Raw genomic sequence first — 27,035 nt, 5'->3', positions numbered from 1 at the left:
ACTGATCCATCATCAGGATTCTGAGTGAGCAGGTCTGGGAGAGGGTCACTCTCTTCCTCCTGTCCCTCATCTGTGGCCATGAGCAAGCTCATGTCCTTCCTGTCAACATATGCCTTGAGCCTGTTAACATGGAGCACTCTGAGAGGGCTCCTGGGAGTTCCAAGGTCCACCAAGTAGGTAACCTCTCCCTTTTGCTCAATGATGGTGTGGGGCCCAGACCATTTGTCTTTCAGAGCTGCTGGGGCCACTGGCTCCAGCACCCACACCTTCTGTCCTGGCTGGTACACAGTCAGAACAGCCTTTTGGTCATGCCAAGCTTTTTGAAGTTCTTGGCTGGCCTCAAGGTTTTTGGATGCCTTTTCCATATACTCAGCCATCCTGGAGCGGAGACCAAGTACATAGTCCACTATGTTGGTTGCAGGCTTTTTGAGAGGTCTCTCCCATCCTTCCTTCACCAAACACAGGGGTCCTCTTACAGGATGCCCATACAGAAGCTCAAAAGGGCTGTAGCCAACCCCCTTCTGTGGGACCTCTCTGTAAGCAAACAAGAGGCAGGGGATCAGGACATCCCATCTTCTCCTAAGAGTTTCAGGTAGTCCATGAATCATCCCTTTCAGGGTCCTGTTGAATCTCTCAACAAGCCCATTGCATTGTGGGTGGTAGGGTGTGGTGAACTTGTAGTTCACACCACACTCCTTCCACATTGCAGTCAGATATCCTGACATGAAGTTTGTACCTCTGTCAGAAACTACCTCCTTAGGGAAACCCACTCTGGAGAACACTCCAACTAGGGCTCTTGCCACTACAGGGGCTGTAGTGGTCCTAAGGGGAATAGCTTCAGGATACCTGGTGGCATGATCCACTACCACCAGTATAAACCTGTGCCCTGATGCTGTCTGGGGTTCCATTGGACCAACAATGTCAATCCCCACTCTTTCAAAGGGAACCCCCACCACAGGTAGTGGTATGAGGGGGGCCTTTGTTGTGCCACCTGACTTACCACTGGCTTGGTAAGTGACACAGGAGCGACAACACTCCTTGGTATTCTCATTCATATGGGGCCAGTGAAAGTGTGAGACAAGCCTGTCCCAAGTCTTTGTCTGACCTAAGTGACCTGCAAGGGGAATCTCATGGGCCAAGGTGAGAAGGAAACCTCTCAGAGACAAGGGGATGACCAGCCTCCTGGTTGCACCAGGCTTGGGGTCTCTTGACTCAGAGTACAGGAGTCCATCTTCCCAGTATACCCTGTGGGCACCTGTGGCATTCCCTGCAGCCTCAGCAGCAGCCTGCTGTCTGAGGGGTTCAAGGGAAGGGCAGCTCAACTGTTCCTTCCCCAGGTCTGCTCTGGAGGGTCCCCCTGAGCCCAGAAACTCAACTTGATCAAGTTCAAGCTCTTTAGGCTCAGTTTCCCTCAGTTCTCTCAGATCAGCCTCCTCAGAGACTTGATCCTCAACCTGGGGCAAGGGGGAAGGCAAAGCCTTACCCTTACTGCTCTTCTTCTTGGAAGGTGTCTGGTCCATCATTTCAGGATCCAGCACCTGTTCAGTGGGGCATTTTCTGGCCTGTGACCTAGTCACAGCAAGCACATGTGCTGGCAAGCCTAACATCTCCATGTGAGTCCTCTGCTCCACTTCTGACCATTGTGATGACTCCAAATCATTGCCCAACAAACAATCAACTGGGAGGTCTGAACTGACTACAACTTTCTTCTGTCCCTTCACTCCACCCCAGGAGAAAGCCACAATTGCCACACTATGACTAGTAGTGACATTGCTGGCATTGGTCACCAGGAAATCAGTACCTGGCATGATCTGTCCAGGGTCCACAAAGTTAGGTGTCACCATGGTGACACTGGCACAAGTGTCCCTATAGGCCTGAGCCATTTTGCCATTAATCAAAGGTGTCTGCCTGTATTTGCCCAAAGTATTGGGACTTATTTCAGGGGACATATCCATATCCCCTGTACAGACAAGGACAGCCTGAGTGAGTGTGCCAACTAAGTTGTCAGACCCCTCAGTACCCAAGGTTAACCCAACTAATGCCTTGGGAGGTACACTACCACTACTGACTGTACTAGGGGGTGCAGTTGCCTTAGGGGCTGTAGTGGCAGGAGTTTGTCCTCCTCTTTTGGTGCACTCACTAAACCAGTGAGATTTACTTTTACAGTACAGGCACCACCTTTTTGACTGGCCTTCTTGAGTCTTCTTCTTCTGGGAAGCCTGACCCCCACCCTCTTTGGTTTGTTGGGGACCTGGTGAAGACTTCTGGTCATTTTGCTCATTCTTAACATTACCCTTCTGGTCTGCTTTCTTCTGACCACCCTGGTTCTGGTTCTGGTTCTGCTTGATCCTTGTCCTGACCCATTTGTCTGCCTTCTTTCCCAATTCTTGGGGAGAGGTCAGATCTGAATCAACAAGGTGCTGGTGCAACAACTGGTTCTGACAATTGTTTAAAATTTGTTCTCTCATCATTAGATTATGCAATCCTGTGTAATCTGTAACCTTGCTACCCAGCAACCAGCCCTCCAAAGCCTTAGTGGCACAATCCACAAAGTCAGACCAGTCCTGAGACTGAGTTTTCTGGGTGTCTCTGAACAGCAACCTGTACTGCTCAGTGGTTAAACCAAACCCATCAACCAGTGTATTCTTCAGGACCTGGTAATTGTTAGCATCCTCTACTCTTGTAGTGAGGAGCTTATCTCTACCTTTACCATCAAAGGAGAGCCACAGTATAGCTGCCCACTGACTCTGGGGAATGCACTGCACAGTGCAGGCCCTCTCCAGAGCAGCCATCCATTTCTGGATATCATCCCCTTGCTTAAAGGGGGGCACTATCTTAGTCAGGTGTTTAGTATCTAAACCCTTCTCTCTATCTCTTGGGAGATTGCTGCCACCAGTGGGTGCTAGCCCACTCATCTGCTGCTCTCTAGCAAAGGCAAGCTTCTCTTTGGCCAGGGCAAGTTCTTCCCTTTCAATCCTCAGTTCAGCTTGTCTCATTCTAGCTTCATGCTCTTTTCTCTGAGGGGAAGTAAATCTCCTCTGTGGAGGATTCCTTCTCCCCTGAGAAGAGGCATTAGAGTGCAGAGATCTATTGGAGTCCCTAGAAAGAGATCTATCCCTCCTAACTCCAAGGTTAGGCCCACTTCGGGTTAGTACTGGGGGTCCCCCAGATCCTAGCCCAAGTAAGTCTAAGTTGGCCCTGGTTAGCCTTCTGACTACCTCAAGACCTTTGTCTACCTCATCCCCAGAGAGTTCCTCCTGATCCTCCTCCTCCTCAACTGCAGTAGCAGTGTTGGGGAGGTCTGGATCCCCAGAGGTTCCCTCTAAGGCTGGCATGTTCTCATGTAACTGAGAAAGCTTTCTGGCATCATATGTCTCTAAGAGACCTATCAGAAAGGGAATGGTGGGGTTAGACCCCTGCTTCAGTTTTCTGGAGACACAGATCTGTCTCATCTCCTGGAAACTGAGAGCTGCATATCTTGAAGTGACCTGTGGAGGGTCAACACTGACCAGGGGAGTCTCAGTAGAATCTCCCTGGGTAGACATGCTTTTCTAGTGAGGTGTAAGTGGTGCACTTACCTACACTATATGTTTGCCTACTGATCCCTTGCTAGAGTTGTAGTTTAGGGTGTGCTAGGCCCTAGGAGCTACAACAGCTGGTTCAGTAGAACTCAGAGTATTCTAAGCTAAGTTATATGTACCTTTAGTACTTATGTGATCTTTCACAAGATATTCTTAGGGCATGTGTGGTAAAACAACAGCAAGCTCAAATCCCAACCGCTGCTCACCAATGTGAGAAGTTGGCCTGATGTGCAGTGTTCACTATTCTAGTGATCACTATATATCAGTCCAAACAACCCTTATTGATGATTGGTTGTAAGTCAACCTTATAGACCAGCTATCCTAGTAGCATGGATACGAGCAGTCTAAGGCTAAGACTCTAGAGGGCGTGTTAAGCCAGCTGTTTTACCATCACATTACCCCTTGAACACCCAGTGAAAGGACACCACACAAGTGTTATGAAAATAAACAGTGTATTTATTAGAATCACAACAACCCTGTGCTCTTTATGAGGACAGGGTGCTAGGCACACAACAAAACTCTTACGAAAATACTTAAGTTAGCACGTTATACACAAATGCCCGAGGGGCACGAAAAACCATATACTTAAAAAGTGGAATGCGAAATTACTAGCAGGTAAGTACAGTACTAATAGGCTTTGGAATCGCTAGGACTTGACTATAGAATCGTTAGACTACTTCTAGGAGACCTAGGGGACTCGGGTGCAGAGTGTGCACTCTCACGCGGGATGCGGGACAAAGTCTATGGAGGCTAGTAAAGGCAAAGTTAGTGTTCACGGGCGAACCCGACCTGGTAGGAAGAAAACGACAGTGGATCCTGACCCTAGGATAGTGAGGCTATGCTGGGACACCGAAGTGCCGAAGTTACCTAGCCCAGGGGCTGCAGCTGCATAGGTCTGAAAAGACGTCGGGGATCTCGTTGCCGGACCAGGAGCCTGGAAGAAGGAAGTTGCTGGCAGGCGACCAGTGAAGGAAAGTTCGTTGGATCCAAGCCTGGATCAAGGAAGAAGAAAACCTGAAAGCAGAGGGGACCAAGTTCTTGAATCACTAGCCAGTGATTAAGTGGGCACCAGGATGGCACCGGGCGAAGTCACCGCAGTCAGGTGAGTGGGCGACGCTGGCTCTGCAGATCTCACGGACCAGGAGGCGTTGTCGGCGACCAGGATGGAGAGGCGAGCTGTCCCACGATGGATGAAGCTGTCGGCGTCGGAGTTACCCAGGATTGGGCAACAAGCCTTGGCTAATTCAAGCCCACGCGGTGGACTCAAAATGGCGTCTTGAGTGGACCAGGAGGGTCCGGGGTGCTCCTCTTTTGGAAGGGAGCAAGGGCCAGCCTGGAGCAACCAGACCAGCAGCAGAAATGTCGTCGGGCGTCGTTCAGGAGGCCACAAGCCAGCGGGCTAGTAGCCAAACAACGCGGTGAGCAGCAAAAAGCAGAAGGGCCCCACGCAGATCGTGGAGATGCTGGGAGGCTGCACTTCGGTGCTGGAGCTGCTCAGGGTCGGGGCTTCTCGGACCCCAAAGCACTCACCAGGAAATTACTCGGCGGGCTTGCTGGAAAGAAGTCGTGCAGTCTTGAAGATGGCCGGTCCCTCGAGGTCTCGTCACACCCACGAATCTCAGCGTGACTGATGATGCAGGTAGAGGTCAGAGGTGCCAGGGAAGCCGGTTCTCGTCGAGCTGGGCAGTCTTGATCCGGAGGAGAGACTTGCAGCAGACCGCAGTGTTCTTAAGATGGTTCCTGCGGATGCAGGGTGACTACTCCTTAGTCACAAGGGAGAAATCTTAGGAAGAAGTCTTGAGTTCCTTTCGTGGAAAGTAGTTTCAGGATTCAAAGATGATCTGATTTGGAAGGGGGCCAGTTCCTACCTTTATCCTGTAAAAAGGGGCTGGCACGCGACTAAGTCCTGCCCTATGGGTGGGACTAGGAGGGGGGTGGTTACACCCACTTCCTTGGCGGGCTTTTCCCCAGCACAGGGTCTGGAGTGACCCTGGAACTGGTTCCAGCCAGCCTATGCACAGTGAGCACCGGGGTGCCACGTGCAGTCACCTTCCTCTAAAGCCCTGCCTACCTACAATACACAAAACCCTGTCTGGGACGGTGCTGGCACCGCCCCTGGCAGGAAACCCTTTGTCCTTATCTCCTGCTCTGGGAGGACTCCCAGCAGCAGGAGGGCAGACTTGTGTCTCGGTGGCAGCATCCATTTTGTGGAGCTGAGGCTCTGTTTGACTTTAACCGGGGTTAGGGGTTACATACATGTCGTGTCCCTCTAGAAGGGTGGAATGCTAACCCCGTCGCCAGAATTGGCGAGGGGTTAGTATTCCAATTCGTATGACACCTTACTCGACATGTTTTGATAAAGCGATACCAGAGTTGGCATATAACCGCGAGGATTATAATGCACTTAAGAGTATATGGTATGCGATATCATGGAAACGGCTAAGGGATGGATCCCGAAAGCCGCAGACAGGCTCAGCTCATGCCAGAGCACCATCTCACACGATTCCAAGCACTCTGCCTTCAGGATTGTTAAGGCCTGCCATAGGAGTGACTGATAGGAGATCTGTGTGTCCATTTTAGGGTTAGATATAGGTATACTATATCTAAAGCAAAGGGTGAGTACACCACCTTGCCCCAGCTGTCGTGCAGCCAGTTGTGTCAGTTTAGTTAGTCAGCCCAGGGGTGGCATAATAAATGCTTCAGCCCCTGGGAGACTTCTGGGTACACCTCAGCCCTGGGTACAGGGACTTGGAGAGGGCCCAGTGCCAATTCAGTACCTGAGTACAATTTGGATAGAGAGAACAGCTAGGCTGTGGGTCTGATTAGCAGGCCCACAGCCAGGGAAAGTCGTAAACCAGTGCAGCAAAAAGCAAAAAAATCTGGGTGATCATAGGATTGCAGACCCTACTCTCCTACAACCACCAACTACTAGTTGGTGGTAAATTAAGAATTCTTAAACCCTTGTAGCACTGAAAACAGTGCTACCTACATCTGAAATTACAGAATCGGTAATTTTACCAATTCGGTAATTTTACATGCCCCTACATACCAATGTCCAAATACCGGTCGGAACCGGCCAAAAATCGGTATTTTCGGCCGTTTCCGACCGGTATTTGGACACCTACATCTGGCCCCTAGTGGTTTATTTTCCCTGTGTCCACCAGCATGACGCGTTTCGGCTGTATTGCAACAGCCTTGATCCCATGGCATTAAATTAACAATGGGAGTGTTTAAATACTGTGCAAATTAAGATTGACAACAAGCACCTGGTTCATTAACATAGACAAAATACTTCAACAACCCGATGGTTTACATGAGGTATAAGAGAACGAATTCATTCAAAATATAAAAACTTAATATATCAATAAATATTATCATTATAATAATCACTGTGGTGGATTCCTGCAACCGGATCACGTAATTCTGGTGGTCAGTCATAACAAACGTTAGACACAATCTTTGCGCTCATATTGGAGTACATAATAATAGACTTTTTTCTATTTAAAGTGATTGCTGCCGGTACAATGACAACCATCTAGCCACATCCCTCCACAATTGTAAACACTATCTCTTATTCCAGGTCATTGAAAATGAACCCGTGTTTTACATCAAAATGAAGTGCAAGTACAAAATAATTAAGTGCATATTAAAATTCATATATGTACAGTTGTAAACACTAATAGGCGGATGCAGATCATGAAAACATTACTTCAGCCATAGTGACTGAATGAATATGCACCATCCTCTGTTAAAGATAATCTTTATAGATGTATATGCATAACCGGAATTAAGAACCCACACCTACTACATTGCAGTGCTACTGCTATCTAAATAATTCAAATAATTCAAAAAGGGGCAAATGTGCTAAATAAGAAAAGCAAGAGTATAAGGTGAATAGAATATAAATCTATGCGAGAAAAACCTCATAGACCTTAAGTGTTCTAACTCCATCATTGATAAGTTCTCTATGTGTGGGGGACTAGCATAGTATGCATTGTCTAAGTTTCTCATCTTCGTCATAGACCTAGGTTATCACCTTGCTAAGATGTACTGAGACCCTTGAGGCAGGCTATATTGAAGAAAGATCAAAGGCCCCTCAAAGGAAAACCTGAAGGTCCTCCCCCCTGTTCAACCCATTGGGGATTCTGGTATCTAGAAGCACAATGTACTTGCTTTCTAATTGCCTCAATTGTCTTTCACGGTCCCCTCCCCGTATGTTCTTGGGCACAGCGTCAATAATGAAATATTTCAAATGATTCAGGTCTTTGGCATGAACCAATTCAAAGTGGCGGGCAACTGGATAGGTCACATCTGAATTAACAATCGCTCTCAGGTGTTGAAGGATGCGATTGAATGCTACCCACGTATTTTAACCCACAGGAGCACTCTGATACATATACTGCAAATTCTGTGCGGCATGTGTATAACTCTTTGATCTGAATAGGTTTCCAAGTCCTGCTGTGAACTACAGATTCTACGCATCCGGATGAATTCCCCATAAGGGATGCTTTTTATTAAGTGACCCGGGTGGACACTAGTGGCATGTAAAATCGAGTTACCCGCAGTACTCTTCCTGTGTAACCTAGTTTCAAGGGTGTTATCAAGGACATAAACCTCCACGTCTAGAAATTGTATGTGGGTTGTGCTTATTTGGGAGGTGAATCTAAGATTTAGATAATTGATATTCAAAGTTTTCACAAACTCCCTAGCTGAATCCTCTGACTCTTTCCACACCATGAAGATGTCGTCAATGAACCTCCAATAGTGAATGATGTTATTGGCGAAACTAAGATTGTGTATGTTCCTGAGGACATGCTCCTCCCACCACCCAACGTGTAAACACGCATAGGTTGGGGAAAAGCATGCCCCCATAGCCACGCCCCTTTGCTGCTGGTACACTTCCTTGTTAAATAAGAAGTAATTATTCACCAAACATAGCTGTATCATTCTCATCAGCATATCATTATGATTCTTAAAACTCATATTGCGTTGGTTCAAGAAATACTTAACAGCATTCAGGCCATCTACATGTTCTATACTAGTGTATAAAGTGCTGATGTCAAGAGCCATTAAAATGTATTCAGGTTCCCACTTTACCTCCTTCAATTTCGTTAGGAAGTGTCCCGTGCCCTTGATATAAGAGGGAAGTTCTACAACAAAATCCTTGAGAAAATAGTCAACATATTTAGAAATGGCTTCCAAAAGGCTACCTTGGGCTGAAATGATAGGTCGCCCAGGTACAGGAGATATGAGTTTATGAATTTTGGGAATGAGATAAAAAGTCGGAATTAATGGAAAATCCTTCTTTAAATATATATATACACGCACACACACACACATATATATATATCTAAGCATATATATATGTGTGTGTGTGTGTGTATAGATATACATATGTATATCTATACACACACACACATATATATATATACACACCTAGATATATATATGCATATATACATATGTATATTTATATATGTGTGTGTGTGTATATAAATAAATAAATAAATAAATACATACATATATATATATATATACATATATATATATATCTAATCTTAGGTAAAAAAAAACTAGACATTTACTGAAAAACAAAGGTTAAAGTGACATTGTAGTTAGGCTTTGTAATAATACCAAAAGTATTTTTTTAAACAAAAGAACACTGAAAATCACCAGTTATAAATTACTGAGCTAACTATAACTTGAACCCCCGCCATGCAATGCTTTTAACTTCGCATATTAAATCACACATGACATCATTGATGACATCATATCTCAGTTAAACAACATGTGACACTCTAAGCCTGAAAGGGTATAAAACAAATGGAACACTTTTTTGGGTGGGTGCACCACTGAGCGTAGACAGACCTCCAGATATTCAACAATTCTTGAAAGGTGGTTGCAGCATTCCAAGGAGTAAGCATTCATGAAAGCTTATTGACGCATAGCTAACACAGCGGCCACTGAAAGTGTATTCAAGCTTCGGTAACCCAGCGGACATGATGCAATTCAGAAAATGTGGCTTGATCACAAAGCAATTGCGATTCTGGCAGCCATTTCAATGTCACATCCCACCACAGTGCGATAAACATAGAAAAAAATCATTGTTCCTCATAATAATTGCACCAATGCTAAATGGGTTCATAAATTCACATACAACGATTTATAAATGAATACATTTGTTAAATTGTAGTGTAATTGTTTATATAAACATAATGCTCCAGTGGCCAATCAATTGAAAACCATGCAACCTACCCGTTGAGGCTGTCCAATCTCCATGGTGCATGGCTAATGACCTATGTCAGGTGTGTCTTGACTTGCAAAGTAAACCAGCAGAGCTATACAAAAGTGTTAACCCCTTAAAGCCCTCACAGCATTGTTTTTAAAAGTTTATATTTCAACAAATATTGAACAGCTTTACTATAATCAAAAAAAGGATCACAATGTGAGTAAAGCTAATGCTAAGTCTTGTGTAAATCCAGTCAGCTGTTTGGGCTGTAGATTTATCACAGGAAGCACTAAGCCAAACACACAAAGGGCAGACATTTTCAGTCATACCTAGAGGCAGCAGTGCTACAACTCTCTGCTTTGGGTGAATGCTGGCTTATCTGAAAGCAATAGATGGAAGTAATATCTTCTAATACGAGTACTCGATAAAGGCTAACATTTCGTCCATATGATCAATATTATATATGGCCATGTCTGAATTGGGGTGGCTTGGTGAGCAAAATAACGATGGATTAAACACAGCTCTGTGACTGGGGGTGAATGTTTTGCCATTGTGCAACATTCCGTCCATCATCTTGTGTGTTTTGCCAATATTATATAGTGCCATGGCTTGGCTTCCACACAGTAAACAGATATTCTCACACAAGTTAAGATCAAATTGTAATACTTATTAACCAAGATCCACTGGTATATTCTGTAGAAAACTGGTTGAAAGAGCTGTCTTCAAAAGGATTTGTGATTTCATAGAAGAAAACAACCTACTTTTAAAACTTTAAACAGGGTACCACCCTAGAAGAGGCTGTCTAAATTCCTCTTAGACAACTACTCAATAATCTCACCTCTCCTTTTCAATTTCTGTATCAGTCCAATTCTAAATCTCATCAAACCTTTCATTCTAACCTGCTACAATTAAGCTGACAGCACTCAAGTCCCCCTAAAGATGGGGTATTTGACAACTCAGAACTAGACTGCTGCCGGAGAGATGGATACTGCCTAACCAATTTAAACAAGCTCTTCCAAAAACAGCGATCCTATCCTTCAGAGGATTGAAGAACTACCAGCCTACAACCCTCTTGCTCTGGGGACTAGGCCAACCACCAGCGATATTGACTGACCTAAGAAATCTGAGAATGATCATGGTCCCCCACAACAATCAAGTAGCAAGGAGCGTTTTCTTTTTTTCTCGAGGATTCTCACAGAAGTGCCAAGCCACCATCACCCTTGTCATGTCTCGTCGTGACTAGACAAAGAATGGATTCTACCAGCACCCCCACTCTTACTACTGAGAAGATTGCAAAGAATACAAAATGTAGCAGCAAGATGCATTCAGGACTGCATCATACCAGCCCAGCTATGAGTTCCAATGGCTGCCAGATGCTCTGTTTGCCTTCAAAGCACTCTGCTGTGGCCACAGAGCGGTCTATGAAAGGCCTTGTTCTTCATTTGAGTAAAACTACTAAGGCATTCCCTGCACAATGCCATCTGCTTTAGACGTGTCCCTGAGGTCAACTTCCCTCCATCCTGAAGAAATTCCTCGATGGGATCTTCTTCTTTATGCATATGACAAAACTATGAAATTCCCTCTAAGCAAAAGCAAGAAGTCAGGACCACCTGAAATTCCAGAAAAACGTTAAAAATTGTCTCTTTCCCAACAGATGTTCTAGTGCCCCACCAACCAGCAGACAACGCTGAAACAAGAAAGGTATGGATAACACAAGAGATGTAACCATAATTCCTTCCAGTTTAGAAGGCGCAACTGCATTTGAAGCGATATCTCTCTCTCTTTTGCACTGCGGCATGCGTATCCACTGGTACACAGTCACAGTGACATGTTATGAGCTGTTTCTACCATTCATGCACAACAGCAAAACACTCCCACATACGCCCTAGGGCATTGGTTTTGTTGGTGTTAATTAGCACTTGTACCGCACACAATCTGCCATTACCCTGTTGCGAATGCCTTAATTGCCACATCCTTTTAATCAAACACAATACCCATTATGAGTGTAATCATCTTGTGTCATACTCATTTCCCCCTAGACCATACGCTGAAGCACAGCGATACAAAGCGCAACCATAACTCCTCTCATGATGGCCACCCTTCTAATCAAACAAGCCCAAAGCAGCAGCATGAGATCCGTCAGCAACGTGCTTCACCTCATCAGGAGTAGGAATCATTGGGCCCGATTCACAGAACTAACTTAAGACAAAATCCTAAACTTAGTACTTTTGGTATTCACAGAAGTTAGGATTTTGTCTTAAGTTTGTCTTAAGACAGACTTAAGACAGACTTAAGACAAAATACTAACTTAAGTCTGTCTTAAGACAAACTTAAGACAAAATCCTAACTTCTGTGAATACCAAAAGTAGTAATCTTAGGATTCTGTCTTAAGTTAGTTCTGTGAATCGGGCCCATTGTATACATGGAGTAAAAATACAGTACAAACGTAATCACGTTCGTAAAGATTTATTAAAGGATTTCTAACATTTGAGATCTGTCCAAAGGGGGGGCTCTGATTCCCTTTCATGGTAAAGTCTGGCTCATAAAATCCCCGAAAGATCTGCCTTCTCATGATTTCAACATATGAGCATTCTGCCCCTTGAAGAAGGCTAGAAAAGTAGAACCACGCGCCCCAAACTGTAGACGATAAACAGAACGAGGATGTCTAACAGAATCAAAGAGAAGGGAGAAGGAAACACACAGGCCTAAGAATGGATTGAACAGTAAGGACAATCAAACAAAGGAAAGTGTGGAGACCAGTTAAATAGAAGGGAACATAGAGAATATCAAATGCAAAGGAACATCATCATTTGAAATGGACCACAACACTAAGACCAATGAAAGTGAACAAATCGCTCTGACCAATCTAACAGAAGGCCGAAATGGAGTCCAACAAACATAACACTTTAACAAATCACACAAATCAAAACCCTTGAGACCAATCAAACAGGACACTGAAACAATTGGAGGCAAGATAATATGGAATGGAGCACTAAGATTGAGTCAAGCAAACAGATGACTCAATCCAATGGCACACTTTCAGAAATGAAAGAAATCGCAACACTAGTGGCAAATCTCACAACAAAACACTGAGACCAATCCAATGTAACAGAACTTTGGAGGCCAAATGAACTGGGAAAGAGACAGATGTAAAAGAACATTGAGGGCCAGGCATAAGGAATGGACCATGGAATGCACCACGGCGATCACTCAAATGGAGGGGAACATAGGGAGCCAATGAAATTGAACATAACATTAAGGCAAAATGAAACAAAATAGAAATCTGAGGCCAATCAAATACAGTGCAAATGTGTCCTTTGCAACAAGAACCTCCATCCATAGTTCTCTTCTATTTCTGAAGGAAACATTCATGCTGTTTATTCAAAAGGGGCCTATTTTTGCGGAAGAACAGCAGATTGGTAAAGTCTCGGATATCATCCCATTTGCCCACAGTAAAAACAAGCATTGGCATAGCCAATAGGTCTCGCAATAGAAGAGTTTTACATTTTTCGTTTTGCAAATGGATGAGTGGCGTTGCGTGAAGTGGTGGTGGATGTGGTGGTGGTGGTGGATGTGGTGGTGGATGTGGTGGTGGTGGTGGATGTGGTGGTGGATGTGGCGGTGGTGGTGATGTTGGATGTGGTGGTGGATGTGGTGGTGGATGTGATGGTGGACGTGATGGTGGACGTGATGGTGGATGTGATGGTGGACGTGATGGTGGACGTGATGGTGGACGTGATGGTGGACGTGATGGTGGACGTGATGGTGGACGTGATGGTGGATGTGATGGTGGATGTGATGGTGGATGTGATGGTGGATGTGATGGTGGATGCGGTGGTGGATGCGGTGGTGGATGCGGTGGTGGATGCGGTGGTGGATGCGGTGGTGGATGCGGTGGTGGTGGTAGTGGTGGATGTGGTGGTGGATGTAGTGGTGGTGGGTGTGGTGGTGGTGGTGGTGCATGCGGTGGTGGTGGATGCGGTGGTGGTGGTTGTGGAGGTGGTGGATGTGGTGGTGGCGGATGTGGCGGTGGATGTGGAGGTGGATGTCACGGTGGATGTGGAGGTGGATGTCATGGTGGATGTGGAGGTGATGGTGGATGTGGTGGTGGATGTGGAGGTGATGGTGGAGATGATGGTGGATGTGGTGGTGGTGGTGGATGTGATGGTGGAGAGAGAGAGAGAGAGAGAGAGAGAGAGGGAGAAAGAGAGAGAGAGAGGAGAGAGAAAGAGAGGAGAGAGAGAAAGAGAGGAGAGAGAGAAATAGAGAGAGAGGGGGAGAGAGAGGAGAGAGAGAGAGAGAGGAGAGAGAGAGAGAGGAAAGAGGAAAGAGAGAGGGAGAGAGGGAGAGAGAGAGAGGGAGAGAGAAAGAGGGGGGAGAGAGAGAGAGAGAGAGAGGGAGAGAGAGAGGGAGAGAGAGGAGAGAGAGAGAGAGAGGGAGAGAGAGAGAGAGAGGAGAGAGAGAGGAGAGAGAGAGAGAGAGAGAGAGAGGGGGAGAGAGGGAGAGAGGGGGAGAGAGGGAGAGAGAGGGAGAGAGAGGAGAGAGAAAGAGAGGAGAGAGGAGAGAGAAAGAGAGGAGAGAGAAAGAGAGGAGAGAGAAAGAGAGGAGAGAGAGAGAGGAGAGAGAAAGAGAGGAGAGAGGAGAGGAGAGGAGAGAGAGAGAGAGAGAGAGAGAGAGAGAGAGAGAGGAGAGAGAGAGAGATAGGAGAGAGAGAGAGAGGGAGAGGGAGAGAGAGAGAGAGAGAGAGAGGGGGGGGAGAGAGAGAGAGAGAGAGGAGAGAGAGGGGGGGGGAGAGACATCTTAAGGCCCCGTTGTGGCTTGTTTTAAAAAAAAAAAAAAAAGGTTTTGCGCATGGCTGTTTAATTGTGTTGTATTTGCTTAAGAGGCTGCAGGGCGCGTGGAAATCAGCATTTAGAATAGTGTACAAGTTATATCTGTTGTTTAAGCCAAGGGTTTGCCAGAGGTTAAAAGTCGGAAGCAGGCTTTGAAATGTGTTTTCAGTACCTATGAACTGTCTTTAGTCTGACTTTGATGCGGGCACATTTCTAGGCCTTGAGATGTCCTCCATTGTTATGCGCTAATGACATGAAAGAGAATGTTTTACTTGAAGGAATGACCTTTTACTAGGAAGACATATATTAAACCAGATGCTTAAAGTTGAGTATTAAAAGGGTGCTCTGAGGCAGTGACGGCCATCTGCTATCCACTGCTTCTAAAATTAGCTCTCGATACCAAGGCATATTTGTGTGCTCACAAACGCAAGCGGGCATGCAGACGCAAAGAATTGGCTAAAACAGGCTTTTCTATTTTAAACCCCAGCCTCCTGATGTGATATTCTTTCAGCATTAGCCAAATTCGTCAGCACAACCACTCCAACGCTAATAACATGATGACAGCATTAGAGCTTTAGCAGCACTGAAAGCCGGCCTGCTAGAGCTGTAAATTACCGCGGCTTGATGAAGAACAAAAAACATCCCCACAGAAGCATCAAGGTGATGACTAAGACACCAGGTCAAAGGTCAGGAGGGGGCGGGAGAGAGGGAGAAGCCGCCTGAAGTGAGTCAGCGAAAACATTACACAGCAGCACATGACCTTACACTAAAAGATGAAACACGGTAGTGTCCCCTAAATGAAAGGCAATTATGCCTTTCCCGATAAAGTCCTGTTTTAGTTGAAAGGAGGAGAGCCTCATTGTGGACGTTAAGGTGAAAACAGAGACTGAAAAAGAGTTCAGCAGAAAGAATTTTTGAGAGTGCGGTTCACAGGCACTGTGTTTTCGGGAAGCAAATTAACCCATTTTCTTGGCCCCCTCTAGTTCACGACGAGCTGAAGAGAGAGAGAGAGAAACAAGACGGAGGGCATTGCTGTGGGGAGGGGGGAGGAGAAATGCGACACAGCAGCACTTCACACGGCAGGCCGGCCGTGAAACTGAAAGCACGGCTGGCCGGCCGTGAAAGCCTTTGATGCTGCAGGGGGTGGCGGGCAGGGGAGGGGGCGGAGCGGGTAAAAAAAAAAACAAGACGGAGGGAAAGGCAGATAAGGGGAGGGGGGAGGAGAAATGCGACACGGCGGGCAGGGGAGGGGGCGGAGCGGAGCGGGGAGAGGGTGTGAAAACAGCAGGGGCCTGGAGTGCGGCTGAGGGAACTGATGTGCACGAGCTTTTAAGCTCAATGCACATGCGCATTGAGCTTAAAAGTCACGGGCACTGCAAGGAATCGCCACGATTCCTTGCTTGTTAGTTAAACGTTGTTTAAGCCGCAATAGGCTCGCAAGCTCGATGCGCATGCGCATCGACAGGCGAGACCTAAAAAACAAGCATTAGGAATGCATTAGGGCTCGGGTTTGTTTTAAGTTAGAGATAATGGCATTGTAAATGGCAATGTGTTTTAGGCACTCTGCACTACCACTCTGAACTCTGCACTACCAATCTGCACTCTGCACTCTCAATCTGCACTCTGCACTCTCAATCTGCACTCTGCACTACCAATCTGCACTCTGCACTACCAATCTGCACTCTGCACTACCACTCTGCACTCTGCACTACCACTCTGCACTACCACTCTGCACTCTGCACTACCAATCTGCACTACCACTCTGCACTCTGCACTACCACTCTGCACTACCACTCTGCACTACCGCTCTGCACTACCACTCTGCACTCTGCACTACCACTCTGCACTCTGCACTACCAAACTGCACTACCACTCTGCACTACCACTCTGCACTACCACTCTGCACTACCACTCTGCACTCTGCACTACCAATCTGCACTCGCCACCAGACACGGCGGACTCGTGGAAAATTAATGAAGTGACCTAGAGGGTGAGGATGGGATACTCCGCTACCATCGAGTTCGTAGAAGAACAAGATTACATACGAAAAACAAACAGCACAGAAAGCATCACTTTCGCGATCGCAATTGTTTAAACAAGCAGCACAGAAAGCATCACTTTTGCGATCGCAATTGTTTAAACAAGCAGCACAGAAAGAGATCACTTTCGCGATCGCAATTGTTTAAAAAAAACAGATCTGATGCATGTGATTCTCTACATTGCTGGCCGGCTGTTCATGCGCGCACACAGAGCTGAAGGGAAAAAAAACACAGCAGTGCACACGCTCCCAGCACCATCTGCCTTCAATTACCGGCACCTCGGACAGCTGGTAATTGAGGATTTATGTATTCTTCTGCGCGTGTCCGAACACTTTATGCAGGAAGTGGACATTGACAAATTCCTAAGTCCTATGGCGTGCTGCCTTACTTAAACACAGCCTTGCCTGGACCAATTACCATGCACATGGCAAAATACCACACGCAAAAAACGCGCGCTTTCTGGAATGTGGCAGCCCGGACCCCTTTCAGAATTCTTTTTTTTTCTAATACATAAGAGCTCGGAAACTCCGCCCCCACTTTGTGGTGACGTAGGCCCGAGCCCTAAAAACTACTCCCTTTATTGTACATTGCTTCTAGATATTTAATACATTATTATAAACTGACATTATACAACATCCTCATGCATTATATATTCATATTTTTTACATCACAACTTTTCCATTACAAAACAAAAGCTAAACTGATAAAACATATTCAGGTAAAATACTTCCTTCCATAGAAAAACTTCAATGTACAATCTGATGATTAATGCTTGCAATAACACTTGCATTAAATACAACAATAAAGGACAGCACATCCAAGTGTGCCATTAAACTGGTTGATTGCTGGTACCATTGTCACAATGAATATGGCATGCTCTCATCTCTTTTGCATGTGAATAAAATATTAAACTTGTGTTTCCAGTACAGGATATATGAAACACTACTAGTCCTCGCGGGATGATGGATGGCTTATCTCTCAAATGATGTCACAGCATTCTACGAAGAGGACTCACACTTAGAGGTATATTTCCAGCCCTTTCGATTGGAATGTCCCCTTATAGAGGTGTACATTCCTTTGGCATATGTCCAGCTCCAACACTGTAGGCTCATGTTTGCAATTTCCCTTCGTGCAGAAGTGCCCAATAGGCTGTCAAATGCTGTTATTCGCATTTCCTTTCACTGAACTCTCCGAAGGAAGGTGGGAGTTGGGGCTTGAAGCGGGCAGTTGAGAAAGGCTTCGGAGTGTGATGCGACGATGTAGGTATAGACATAAAACCTTGGTTTGGGACCATTGGGACAGACAAGATTATAAAGAGAGGTGACAGTGGATACGGCGTCCTCCTACAATTTAGGGAGAGGCCGCACAATGAGCTTTAAGGGGTGGATTAAGATTTTGGACCGAAGCTTTGGTTAGGATGGCTCGTTGGGGCTGGTTACAATTACGTCTGTCTAGGGATTATGGATAAGGAATACTTTAAATTTGCAAGTTAAGGTTACAAGAGGATTTACTTGGGAGCTATGGTTAGATCGGGAAACAGTCATGACAACACAGGCTTTACACCACGCTGCCATTACGACGCTGCCATCACAACGCAAATCCGTTAGATCAGGAGGCTAACATTGGATTAAGCTGGGGTTAGGAATAAATCTGGGATCGCGGGTTCAGACGTGCAAGATGATTAGACTGGAAGCTTTGATTAGGGTAGATGGTTAAGGTCAGGATTAAGGTGGTGGTTCAGGTTAAGATTTGTGTAGGAAACATTCTTATTGTGATGTAATTTGGAATGTTTATGTGGGAGCTCTGAGAAGGCAGTTAGTGAAGCTGTGAGCTGCTGGAGGTTGCTGTTCGTTGAGAGGATAAAGAAACCTGTAGTTACACTTGTGTGGTGTAAATTACTACAATTAGGTCTGTGGGTTAAAGTGTGAATGGGTGTTAGGGTGGGGACTGAGGGGCATATTACCAAGCCTGGCGATTCGGTCGCTAAGCGGCGATAATTATATCGCCCTATTAGCAAGCTGTCGCTAACTGATGTTAGCGACAGCTTTGAGGCGATAGCGAGCGGTTTGGGGCCCGTTTTGCATGCCAGCGATATTTATCGCTATTGACATGCAAAGTGGGCGTACCCAACCTGTTAGCGACTAAAAACAGTCGCTAACATCGCTATCGCCTATTATCAACGCAAGCGTAGCGATGGAAATATTCGCGCTAAGCGCGAATATCTTCAAAAGCTAACGCCTGCTCAGACCTGTTCTTAGCCATAATATCCAATGGGAGGTGGATATTATGGCTAAGACCCTATTGGAGTTAATGCGTGAATATCGCTGTATTCTCAGCGATATTCACGCATTTCTCCGCTATCGCCGGATATTTTATCGCTTTAGAGATAAAGGTTGCTAATAGCAAATTATCTCTGCGATAGAATCCGGCGATGCTTGTCGATAAAAAAAAACGTGCTAAGCCCATTTAGCAATAAATATCGCTAGTTGTTGGTAATATGCCCCTTAATTTGGTTAGGCGGCTAAAGTGGGAGTGAAGTGTGGTAAGAGGTAAAATTAGGTTTGAAGGTTAAGGTATACATAACTGTTAGGTTAGGGATAATGGTGAGGTTTCTTGGAGAATGTCAATTCGAAGATATGGGTTAGGATAAGGGAGCTGGGAAGGGAGAAGATGCCCTTTTTCTCACCTTTGGTTGCTTTTATGCTGGCTAAGCTGATCCTGAATAGGAGGGGGGTCGACATAGTCAGTGTATGGGAAAGAAAGAGAGAGGGAAGCATGGGGGGGATAAACAGCACGCTGTGGTGGACCATTCACAGCAGGGGGAGCGATTCGTCCAGATATCTGCAAAAAAAAGCAGAGACAATATTTACTAAAACAGAAATAAATGCATGGGTGGAGATTTTTTCTATATAAATAACAGTGGAATTTGTGCATGACTAACATCTTCTAGACTTTTTGCTCCAAATAAAAAAGTAAAATAGCACAACTTTTTTAAGATCCATCGTGTACATTTTAGCCAATAAATAATAGGTGCTGTTATTTTGCTGAGGTGAGTAGGGAGATTAGACGTGAAAGGCTTTAACTATCTTGGCAATCGCAGAAGAGTGTATATTTGAACCCTCTACTTTAAAGCTTTTGACTGCTCTTTCAACAGGAAGGGAGGAATTCTAATTGAAAAAGGCGAGCAAAAGGAAGGTTACTCCAGGTCAGATGTAGTTTGGGCTCTGAATGTTCTGGAGAAGTTAAAAGTGTGAGAGGTTGGCGTGTTACTGCACGCTGTCAAGCCACAAGTGACTAAAAGATAGACAATGGATTGTAAATTATAGATCCCGTCCGCAAGCCCATAGTTGAATAAGGCAAAAATATGTCTGACATAATAGACCGCCCACTTAAATATGACGGGCTTCTGGCACGGGAGGCAACCAAGCCAACTCTCTACTAGGACAGTCTGCAGAAAGAGAGAGGTCAATAAAGACCCTGTGCTTTGGCAGAGATGGCCTTGACAAATCTGGACCATAATAAGCTAAGTGTTAAATTAGTAGCTGAAGATGTGCCAGGACAAGGGACATATGTAGCCATGTGCCTAGGAACTTAACAACCTGCCAAGAGACCCACCTCAAGGGAAAAGGAAGGTTCCACTGCTAAAATCAAGTGAGGACTACAAAGTCTAGCTCCTAATCTCTGGGTCAAAGTTATCATACACCTGTCTCTGGTCTTCATATTTTTGATAATGTCAATCAGTCCAGAGAAAGTCAGTGCCTAGGGCGGCATAAGGGTACTAATGATTTCAGGGAGGCTTTGTCCACCGATTTTGTCTTGGGCAGCATGGTACAGTGGGCGTTTGGTACGATAGTGTGGTCCTAAACTTCTTTTGTTTATATTTCTCTGCCTCAGTTTTTCAACGGAAACTAAGAGTAAAGATTTGTTGAGGGATTTAACATGATTGAAAGTGAGATAAAGCAGAACATAGCCCTAAATATCCGACGAATCCACAATGTCCTGGGGTGTCAACCATATATAGATGAAGATACAGTGGTACATTCTCTAGATGCCTCCATGGCATTTGATTCCATTGAATGTCCATACTTGTTTAAAGTGCTGATACGCCTGTGGTTTGGGCCTAGATTCCTAGGGTGGATCAGGCTGCTCTATATGGAGTTGCGGGGTCAAGTAAAGGTTAATAACTGCACGTCCCGTATATTTCCACTGGGTTGAGGCACTAGGCGGGCTTTCCCCTATTCCCCCCACTTTTTGCCTTAATGCTGGAGCCTCTGGCATTGTGGGTGAGAGGAGATGCCGGACTTAGGGGACTGAAATGGGAGACAGAAACGGAAGATAGGATATCGCTATATTCGGACAACATCTTGATATACTTAGCGTCCCCCTACACTTCAATACATGGGCTCTTGAACATTGTCACAAACTTCGGCAAATACGCCGGATATGCAATTAACTGAGCTAAATCGGTGCTGTTTGTTCTCCGAGGCCTAATCCCCAGGCTTCCACCGGGCTATGAAATCACGATAGCTAGTGATGGATTTCGTTATCTGAGAGTCTTTATTACTCCTGAACCTCAGCTCTTCTACGGAAACAATTTAGGCTGTCCCTTTAGACCGACTCCGCAGCAATGTCAAACACTGGAGAACGCTACCATTTCCCTGTTAGGCCGAGCCGCCCTGTTTAAGATGTTAGCTCTCCTGAGGTTTTTGTGTATCCTCAAAAACTGCCCATATAGGATACCAGACTCATACTTCAAGAATATAGAAAGCGAGTAAAACTCATTACTATGGAGTGGGGGAGCACACCGTATAGAACTGTCCAAGCTGACCAAGGGATGGTACGACGGTGGGATCGCACTTCCGGGAATGCAGCTCTACTGCTGGGCCTCACAATTAGTGGCAATAAATCATTGGCTATACCGTTCCCCGTCAGACTCTGCATAAACACTTGACAAATATCAGGTGGGAAGGGAGGGTTACATGGGAGCCCCACACACAAAAACCCAAAAAGGGAGATATGGGGACCAAAGGCCCAGACAGTGGCAATATGGCATCAGGCCACCAAACGGCTGGGCTGGACCGGTGTGCTGACCCAGGCCATGCTCCTGTAGGCCTCTCAAAGATTGGAGCTCCTGTGCCACCACTCAGGATTAGTAAGACAGGGCAAACTCAGAACATTCAGGGACCAACAGCAACAATATGAGTTGGCCCAGGGAGAGATTTTTCGATACATGCAGATCCATCACACACTCACTACAGCGCTTGCTGACATGAGCAATCTGCCAGAATCCTCCCCTTTGGAAGACCGGCTATTATCCGAGCCACTCTCCAACAAAGCCATCTCCCTCACATATCGCAAGCTATGTAATAACCTGCCAGATCCTTTTCGGACCTCCGAGAGCGGTGGCAATCCGACATTGGACATTGAACAAATTGACGAAGAGGACTGGCAAGTGGCATTGATGTCTCCCCAGGAAGCAGCAAGTAATCTGCGCTTCCTTTTGATACAATTAAAAATCTTACACAGAACATATCTCACAGGGACCAATTTAGCAAAGATGGGAATAAGGCAAGATAGGCTATGTCTGCATGGGTGTCACCAAGTGGCCACCTTCTACTATATAATTTGGGATTGCCCGCACATATGCCACATCTGGGGCCGGGCTACGCTGCAAATGCAAGAGGCGATAGGAAAGCAGATAGAGTTGACACAGTCGTTAGGGCTCCTTTACATTTGGGAGGCCACTGACCTCACAGAAGTGGAGCAGCAATTAGCCACTCTGGGCTATACATTAGTAAAGAGGGTAATCATCCTGAAATGGAGGGCAGCGGAAAGACCGCCAACTAAAACCAGGGTAGCCGAATTTAATAAATGTATGGTCGCAGAAAAGGAATTCTTTAAAGCTAGATGATGCCCCAAGAAATGGGATAGGAAGAGGGGTGGCTAGAATACATAAAGAGGGCGCCTGTGTATATCCCCAACTGTTGAAATGGAAATGTCCAGACAAAAAAGACACCTATCTGAACTCAATGTGTGATTTACAGTATACGGTTGTAATATATGTGCCAGCAATAAGTCGACTGAAATATGTGCCTACAAATGATTATATTTGCTATTTGACTGTTGAAAATAATAAACAAATCTTTAAAAAAAAAAAGTGAGATAAAGCCACGATTATTTTTGAAGGTCTAGAAGTAGCCTTTTCCACACTGCAGATGAACCGTGCTAGGAAGTCTGGGAAAGGGGTGGCCATGATCAGTGGGGCTAGAGCACCAGGACCTTTCAGAAGTATGAGGCATGAGACATGTCGAATTTCTGAAGACAATGAACAGCAGAAACGGATGAGCGTGAAATCTAGCCAGCAGCCTAATATCATACATGTAAATACACATCCAGACATAAATATTCACATCAACAAGCTCTTATACGTTGCCAGTTTCACCCCTCTATGTGTGTCTCCGCCCTACTAAGGCTGCACCACAATTCTCTGAATAATGTAGGCTTTTATAGTTTTGCCTCTTTGCTTCCAGTTCTTTTCTTTTTGCTACAAGTGTCTTTCCCTAGAATTAGAGACCACATCAATTGGTACGTTATGTTACTTTGATTTTTATGGCACAGCAAATTACCCGTGAGGGTATCCAGGCACTTGAGCTTGTGTGTAGGCACAGGACTAGGGTGTAGTGTGTAAGCACGACAGAGTTAGTCAAAGAGCCAGTTGTTCAGCTTCTTGCAGAATTCAAGAAGTGAGAGGGAGGCCTTGATGTGTTGAGGGAGGTCATTCCAGGTCTTGGGTGTGATGCAGAATGCTCGACCTCCCATTCTTCTTTTGTGGCAGTGGGGGGGATTGTGCAAGTCAGAGAGCGGCTGAGCACAGATCAGGTGCCTGGTGGGTTGGTGATAGTGAAGGCAGTTGTTTAGGTATGTTGGTCCCATGCTGTGCAGTGCCTTTGAATTGGCTGCATTTGTGGATGAGGAGAGTGGAGCTCTCTGAGGAGGGTTGGGATGTGGGTGCGTCATGCATTCTGGATGGCTTAGAGTCAGTGTAGGAGATGGTAGGAAATACTGATGTAGAGTGCACTGTCATGGTGTAATCTGCTTGTGATGAGGGCTTATGTGACTGTGCATCTGGTACTCAGGGGTAGCCATTTGAAAATCATCCAGAGAATGTGGAAACAGGCGAAGCTGATCATGTTGGCCTGTGCTGTCATGTGGATGCTGTCATGCAGGATGATTTTATGGGTGCTGGCACGGTCAGTTGATGTGAGTTCAAGTTCTGCTGGCCAACAGTTAGAGTCTAATGGAGAGTTCTTGCTCCAGAAGATCACCACTTATGTCTTGTCAGAGTTGAATTTCAGGAGGTTAGAACTCATCCATTTGGCTACGTTGGCCATGCCGCCGGAGCGGAATGGATGAGCTGATGGTGGTGGACTTGTCAGTCAGAGATAGTATGAGTAGGGTACCTAAGGGATATTAAGGTGGGGCTTGGGAAGAATATAACGACCTCCCCAAACTCATGGGTCCATACTGATTCCCAGTTATCTATGTCGTCTCTTGCACTTTTAGGGCAATGTCTTGTGTGTCTTGCTGAGCATCAAAAAGGCATCTTTCACATCCGGAGGCAGTTTCCAAAGATGCGTAACACGAGGTAGTTGTCAGGATCCCAGGCTGTAGACAGCTCTTGTGAGGATCAGATGCCAAGAGCTGACTCCCAACAAGTCAGCTCTATGGGAAGTTATCCTTTGAGACAGTCCATCCATGAGGTGGTGCAAAAAAAGACAGTGTCAGGGAAAAGTTTTGCAACTCTCAAAGATCTGGACGCATGTACGGACACCGTGAAAAAAGGAGAATGTACAGGATACACACCCTATTTATAGGGGACAGGTGATTGAGGGGTGTGATATGCAGGCGGCATTCTATGGAGTGGCTATTGATGTGTTGAACCCAAGTTATGGTCTAGTTCTGGGCACTGAAGCTTCAGGAACCCAGTCAAACAAGTCAACAATCAGAACAAGGGTAGACGTGACTTAGTTTACTCTTCAGTACCTCACACAATTTAACATAACATAGTTATAGAGTAAATAGTGGTACAATTAAGCAGAGGGAGAAGGTTTCACTCACCAGAGGTGGGTACTGATACATCGCTGCATTTCCAGGGTCAATCTCTGCCATGGCCTGCACGTCAGCATCTCGTGCGTTCACCACTCGAAGGTAGAGCTCCACCATGCCAACCTATAGAAGAGTTTAAGGGGAAAAAGTCTAGGGTTGGCATAATGCGTGACAGGATGTGGGGGGGAAGAAAAGAGATGTGGCCTAGTAACAATGAGAAACAGTTGACACCCTCCCTCTATCCATCTAACACTGCTTCCTACAGAGGCAGCCAGCAGGCCTCAACTCACCTATGAGGAAACTGCTGCTAGAATGGCACCTTCAAAGGTTAGCCACAAATGGGGCAGATTAAATGACAGGTCAGGATTATTTCTATTTCCTCTCGCAGATGTCCTGGAACAGCACTAGTCACAAGTGAATCTAGGGCTATTTCAGCTAACAACTACCTTGAGCATCATTCAATCCAGAGTAGCCTCGCTATTTGTTTCAACAAAATCCTACTCCAGTTTAAACATACCCTCACTGTATGCAATGTCTGTATATATTGTTAGCTACCATTCATAGTGTATTTACAGATTAGCAAGAGTTTGTACAAATAAACATATTAATTTACATGGCCACAGACAGATCGAGTGAAGTTCTCACCGAGGGCACCAGAACTGTGAATCCTGCCTGGTGAGTCTCAAGCATGGTCATTAGTACATAGAGCGACACCATTTTGACAACTGTAACTCACTTCGATAAACACAGCAACTTGAAGTTATAGCCCCTCCTGACCAATCCTCCCATTTAGACATTCAGGTTCTGGCATATGGCCTAACTCGTGATATGACCTGTTGATGATAGCATCTCCTTTTGGATGCAAAAAATACCTTGCAAACACAAGGAAATGATGACGGAACTAAACTTTTCAGACACTCACCCCCAGTAACAGATCTGGGTTGAAACCAACATCGTTCTTTAGCTCACTTCGCCACCCCAGTTCATACACAGCTATATGCAAATCAGTCTTGACCCTGTGCCTCATGGGAACAGTCCACCCGAACTGCCAAGCCATGTGTTCCCTGGACCACAAACAAGCATCCTGGAACCTGTTTCGGGCTAACAGCACTCATCAGCCAGGCTAGCTTGAATCCAGTGGCAAAGTGAGCAAGGGACCCATGTCTGGGCATACCCTGCCAACTTAGGGCAAACAAAGCAAACACAAGGAGATGATGGATGGAGCGCTGAAACTTTTCAGACACTCACCCCCAGTCACAGATCTGAGTTGAATCCAACATCGTTCTTTAGCTCACTTCGCTACTCCAGTTCAGACACAGCTATATGCAAATCAGTCTTGACCCTGTGCCTCATGGGAATAGTCCAGCCCGAACTGCCAAGCCAAGTCTTCCCTGGACCGGAAACAAGCATCCTGGGACAGGTTTCGGGCTAACAGCCCTCATCATCCAGGCTAGCTTGAATCCAGTGGCAAAGTGAGGGAAACCGGTCCCAGGATGCTTGTTTCCGGTCCACGGAAGACATGGCTCGGCAGTTCGGGATGGACTGTTCCCATGAGTCAAGACTGATTTGCATATAGCTGGGTCTGAACTGGGGTGGTGAAGTGAGCTAAAGAATGATGATGGATTTAACCCAGATCTGTGACTGGGGGTGAGTGTCTTAAAAGTTTCAGCGCTCCGTTCATCATCTCCTTGTGGTTGTTTTGCGAAAAATACCTCACCATATCCAACAGATAGTTGGCCATCTTTTCCACCATAGTGATATGCTAATTGGTTGCACATCTATGGCTGTGGGTACAGTGAGGTCCCTTCTGTCTTCCTTTGGAGATAAAAGGGCAAATGATAGTCAGCTAGAAGCTGAATCAGTTGATTGGTAAGAATTTCAGAGCTAACCTGTAGCAAGAATGACTGCTTGACCACAAGTGTGCTGATTCTTCCCTAGAAATGGTCACTTGTAATGGCACTGCTGGCAATGGTTCACACACACTTCACCACTGGGCTGAAGTTATCAAGTCCCTGCACCAAAATTAATTTAATAGGTAAGGTAAAAGTAATAAAAAAAAAATCCTGAGTGGGTTTATGTTTGCAAATGGAGAGCAGTGGCAAGCTGATGCTTAACTTTCACCTAGGGGTCTATAGCATCCAGAAAAATGAATGTAAAACAAAACAGGGGTAACATTTGTTGGAAATACAGCAACTACAAAGTGTGCTATACCTGTCAGTATGAGTTACCCTGCTGGGAGGATGACAAG

General features: G+C 45.7%; 1 protein-coding gene across 1 annotated transcript in view; it reads right to left on the bottom strand.

The window, feature by feature from the left end:
• LOC144760234 (uncharacterized) overlaps positions 1 to 27,035 on the bottom strand; it is a 303,345-nt gene that overhangs the window by 232,073 nt on the left and 44,237 nt on the right. Inside the window, exons 6-7 of the mRNA XM_078646520.1 lie at positions 24,800 to 24,910; positions 19,368 to 19,522 (exon numbers count right to left, since the gene is read on the bottom strand). Of these exons, the coding sequence (XP_078502646.1) occupies positions 19,368 to 19,522; positions 24,800 to 24,910 (266 nt within the window). The remainder of the gene's footprint in view (positions 1 to 19,367; positions 19,523 to 24,799; positions 24,911 to 27,035) is intronic.

The sequence above is a fragment of the Lissotriton helveticus genome, chromosome 1_1 (assembly GCF_964261635.1).
Source record: "Lissotriton helveticus chromosome 1_1, aLisHel1.1, whole genome shotgun sequence".
NCBI classification, from domain to species: domain Eukaryota; kingdom Metazoa; phylum Chordata; class Amphibia; order Caudata; family Salamandridae; genus Lissotriton; species Lissotriton helveticus.
Note: the sequence above shows the minus strand (reverse complement) of the source record. Positions and strands in the feature narration are given on the sequence as shown.